The following is a 3,825-nucleotide window of genomic DNA, read 5'->3' as shown; positions in this document are numbered from 1 at the left end:
TACAGCAATGCGTATTTCTATGAATAAATTGCTGTTTGCATCCAAAGATCCATATAGCCATAGCAGCATAAGTACCACACAACCATCCTACCTGCCTCCTGCTATGCGAAAGCTTGTCAGACTTGCATGCAAGGTGGTGACGGGGCTGTATGTCTGTTCCCACCGAGTCATGTGCTTAATACGGTACATGTGCAAATGAAGTGTAGTTATGTGGATTTGCCACATAATATTTGTGCAAGCATTCACACAGCATTCCAGTTTCATTCAGTCATAGGCACCGTTTATTCTGGTGCCTCTCGCAGCCTACGAAGCTGTTCAAGTTTGATTTGTTTTTCAATTTCTAAGATTTCCAATTCCAATTTTTTTTTCTGGATATCAAGAAGTTTTTTCTCCTGCCGCTCTTGCAGAATACTGTTGTGGTCCTCTCGCATCAGCTGCAGACGCAGTCCATGCTCTTCGCGCAGTAAGGCCGCTCTATAGTCGTTCTCATCTGCCAGAGACGTTTCTAAAAGGGCCATCCGCCCTCTTGGAGCCCTGCCAGCGTCACCGGTGGCCACTGCTTCAGCAGTAGTGGGACCAGCGGCAGCTCCAGAAGCAACTGTAGCACTGCTGCAGCCTGCTGCAGCTGTGCTGGAAGCATCAGCAGGTTGCACAGCAGGAAAAAAGAGATTGCTCTCCTGCTCAATTGCTTCTGGAGTTGCCCCACTCTTACCAACAGCAGCCGCTGGTGACTGCGGCTCATCCACGAGCGGAGGTTCCCAGTCGTCTTCTGTAATAAAGAAAAGGTAAAAATTAGTTGGACAAATCTAAGCTTACAACACATTAGCTGTCTGCCTTAACAGCACAGATTGTTGGGTCAATTGGTGAAGAGACATTATAACGAAAGCTTTATAATGTTCTTATATAAGGCACCACTTGCCCTTCTCGGCGCCAAATAGCTGCCGTTGTTTCTGGGGGCCCCAGTTTAGTCATTCTGTTTTGTTCTGCCATATTCCTCACCTTTCGCTCTGAATTATTCCTGATGACCTCACTTTATTTTTTTTCTGCTGATACAGTAGTGATAGTCACGCAGGCCCCGAGTTTTACACATGTGGTTATCCTCTAACTCTGCACCTGCAGCTTTTTTGCTCATTCAATGGGTTTCTTTTCAATTTTAGTATATTTGCTAGTTTTTACTCATGCATGTCCTCTGGCCCAGGGAGCCAGTTATACGCCCTTCCTTTCTTCAAAATCATCAGCGTCTAGAACTTTGTCAATGCCAATGAACGCCGACAGCTTTCACTTTGTATATCCTGGAGTAGCTGAGCTAATCCACTTTCATTTTTTTTTGCAAAGGTTTCCTTGTAATGCCTGCCTGCTTGCTTCGACGCATATATGCGACACAAATGCCAAGGTGAGGCATACAAGAAAGGTGACAAATACTGCAGCCTGAGCCTGAGGGCTACAGAAAACATGCGCTTCGAGTGAAACCTCTGCATTGCAAAACTAACAATTTCCTTGAAACTAGCAGCCAAATTCGAAAAGGCTTTGAGCATTACACATAGGCAAGCTGCACCATTATTCACAACAAGAATGTTGTTACCTTATCCCTGGAGCACCATCATGTACAAGTACACAGAAATATGAAAATTTATGTGAAGGAGTGCATGCATAATGAAACTGCATTAAAGTTGGCATTCGTTTAAAGTGAGGCAGGAATGGCAAACAAGACTCAAAAACATCATCAGGAGAGAATGTCATAATGAATGCAGTTCAGGTTGCAGCACTGAATGCTTGTTCCCTCGGTGTCCGACGGTTAACCAACTCCTCGCCTTCCGCTACAGGAACACAGCATACCACTCACATGAATATAAGCCGTCAAGTCAAAATGCCTTCAGAGTGCTGTCCAACAACATGCAGCTTGGAGCAGGTCATCCTTTCGCACTGTCAACCAATGCAGCCTTTATCTGCACAAACATTCAGCCAACCACATGTAGAGCAGCTTTCCACAGTGTTGTATTAAATGAGATTTTTATAATTTGTTGTAGATGAACTGCACAGTCCTCATAGCAGGTTCAAGGCAATAAAAAACATTGAAACAGCGTCAATTGACAGTACACGCTGCCGTTGTCATCAAAGGAATATAAAGAGAGGAGTGCTGTTTTTCTACAACATGCAAAGTGCTTTCTCTACCTGCATAATGGAATTCTTCATTGCCTGCTCCATCCACCATTGGCTGCAACAATCTTATAACAGGCAAACTTGCCACTGGTGGCAGGTCGATGCCTCCATCAGAGTCAGTCTGGTTGCCTACCCTGGTCATTATGTGGCTGGCAACAGCAATGACTTGCTCACTTTGAGCGCTCACAGTGCATTGAGCTGACCCTCCTCCTGAAAAGAAAAAAGACACCGCACACAGTGAAGCTACTCTTAATTTATAGACAATGCGCCATTAAAATATTTTGTCCATGAAGTGCCACACAAAAGCAACCAAAGGCACACCAATGCATGCAACTGTGTGTTGTTTTCGCTACGTTTTTGTGCCACCCGTCCCAGCAGTGCCAGGAATGAGTAAAGGTAGGTAGCTGTATGTACAGCCTTCCGGATATTCAATAGTACCAAGCAACTGTCAATAGCGCGGCAAGTTTCCTCATGAACATGAAGGTCGCCAGTGTAGACACCGTCTGGTCTACGGTGCACCCAATTTGGCTTCGCGGCGCGATAGTATGCGAATGGTACCAACTCCGAGCAAAATCGTCCGTTGTCAGTTCGCTGCTGGCCAGGCGCGAGCCCTCCGTCCCACTGCAATGCCCGCTCATCATAGTCTTCTATGCAGCAGAAATCGCATGCCTTCGTACTGACTTGAATGTAGCAAACATTCTCTGTAGTTTTTAAAAATTACGGAGGCTGTACAGGATACTGCTTGGGCATTACTTACACGATTAACGCAGGCTGCATTCATCTGCGTTTGTAAATAAAGCAGAGTACACTGCACCGAAACGTTATTACGTGCCCATTTACGTGTTATCACACTGTTCCTAAAAAACTATGCATTCCAGTACACGTTGCTTACGCCCACCGAAGAATAATCATGCCCTTATCCATGGCATACAAAGCATGCAGGAACAAACATTTGTAAACGGCCTGCAAGCCGCGCTCACCTGTCTTGTGGCGATCTCTCTCTTTCCTCGCGTCCTCTTCCTTCGACTTTTGTTTAGGTTGGCCCAGCATTTCTTGAGCTGATTGGGGTCACGTCGAATCACCCCGTGATTGCTGTTAAACAGCCCGGCAATTTCCTTCCAAGCGGCGTATTTTTTTTTTGCCAGCGATGACACGTCGGTTTTTTTGCACTCTAATATATGCCGACGTGCGTTAACAAAACACAATAACAATTCCTTTTCCTCGAACGTGAACTGAGGCGCTGGTCTCCGCTGGGAGCAGGAAAAGCATGGGAAAAACTGGCTATGGCTCAACTAGGATTGGCTCAATGTGGAGCACGTTGCCAGCCAAAAACGTCAATCAAGTGGAAGCAGCGGGTAGCACTGAAATGTAGTTTTTATTGTTAGCAATTTTATGCAGGTCACTCACACCTGGTGCCTTTTTATGACTGCTGAACGAGATGCGTTGTTTTATAGGAGCAAAATGGGCATTATTATAATAGATTGTTCAATACTCTCATCCCCAGACGAGCAATGCGCCCTCGCTTTCAAGCACGCGCTTAACTTGACGAAGCAAGTCAGGTTGAGCATCTATGCAACACGAAACCCAACTTGGCCGTTCTGAAGCCGCCTTGGTGCTTCGACTCGACTTGCCGAAGTTGAGTCGAAGCGCGAGCCAAGTTACATT

General features: G+C 45.8%; 1 protein-coding gene across 2 annotated transcripts; it reads right to left on the bottom strand.

Annotated features, from left to right (window-relative positions):
• Nucleotides 1–215: 215 nt before the first annotated feature.
• LOC144106749 (uncharacterized) lies at nucleotides 216–3,553 on the bottom strand. 2 transcript variants are annotated; one of them, XM_077639592.1, is made up of 3 exons: nucleotides 3,141–3,553; nucleotides 2,173–2,370; nucleotides 216–769 (listed from the first exon to the last, which is right to left on the bottom strand). In XM_077639592.1, the coding sequence occupies exons 1-3, from the start codon at nucleotides 3,208–3,210 to the stop codon at nucleotides 282–284; spliced, it is 756 nt and encodes a 251-aa protein (XP_077495718.1). In that variant the 5' UTR covers nucleotides 3,211–3,553; the 3' UTR covers nucleotides 216–281. The 2 variants fall into 2 exon arrangements, with proteins under 2 accessions (XP_077495718.1, XP_077495719.1); XM_077639593.1 differs by lacking the exon at nucleotides 216–769 and adding an exon at nucleotides 1,066–1,946.
• Nucleotides 3,554–3,825: the final 272 nt, after the last annotated feature.

Source organism: Amblyomma americanum, chromosome 10 (genome assembly GCF_052857255.1).
Source record: "Amblyomma americanum isolate KBUSLIRL-KWMA chromosome 10, ASM5285725v1, whole genome shotgun sequence".
Lineage (NCBI taxonomy): Eukaryota > Metazoa > Arthropoda > Arachnida > Ixodida > Ixodidae > Amblyomma > Amblyomma americanum.
The sequence above is the reverse complement of the archived record's forward strand: the minus strand, read 5'-3'. Positions and strand labels throughout refer to the sequence as shown.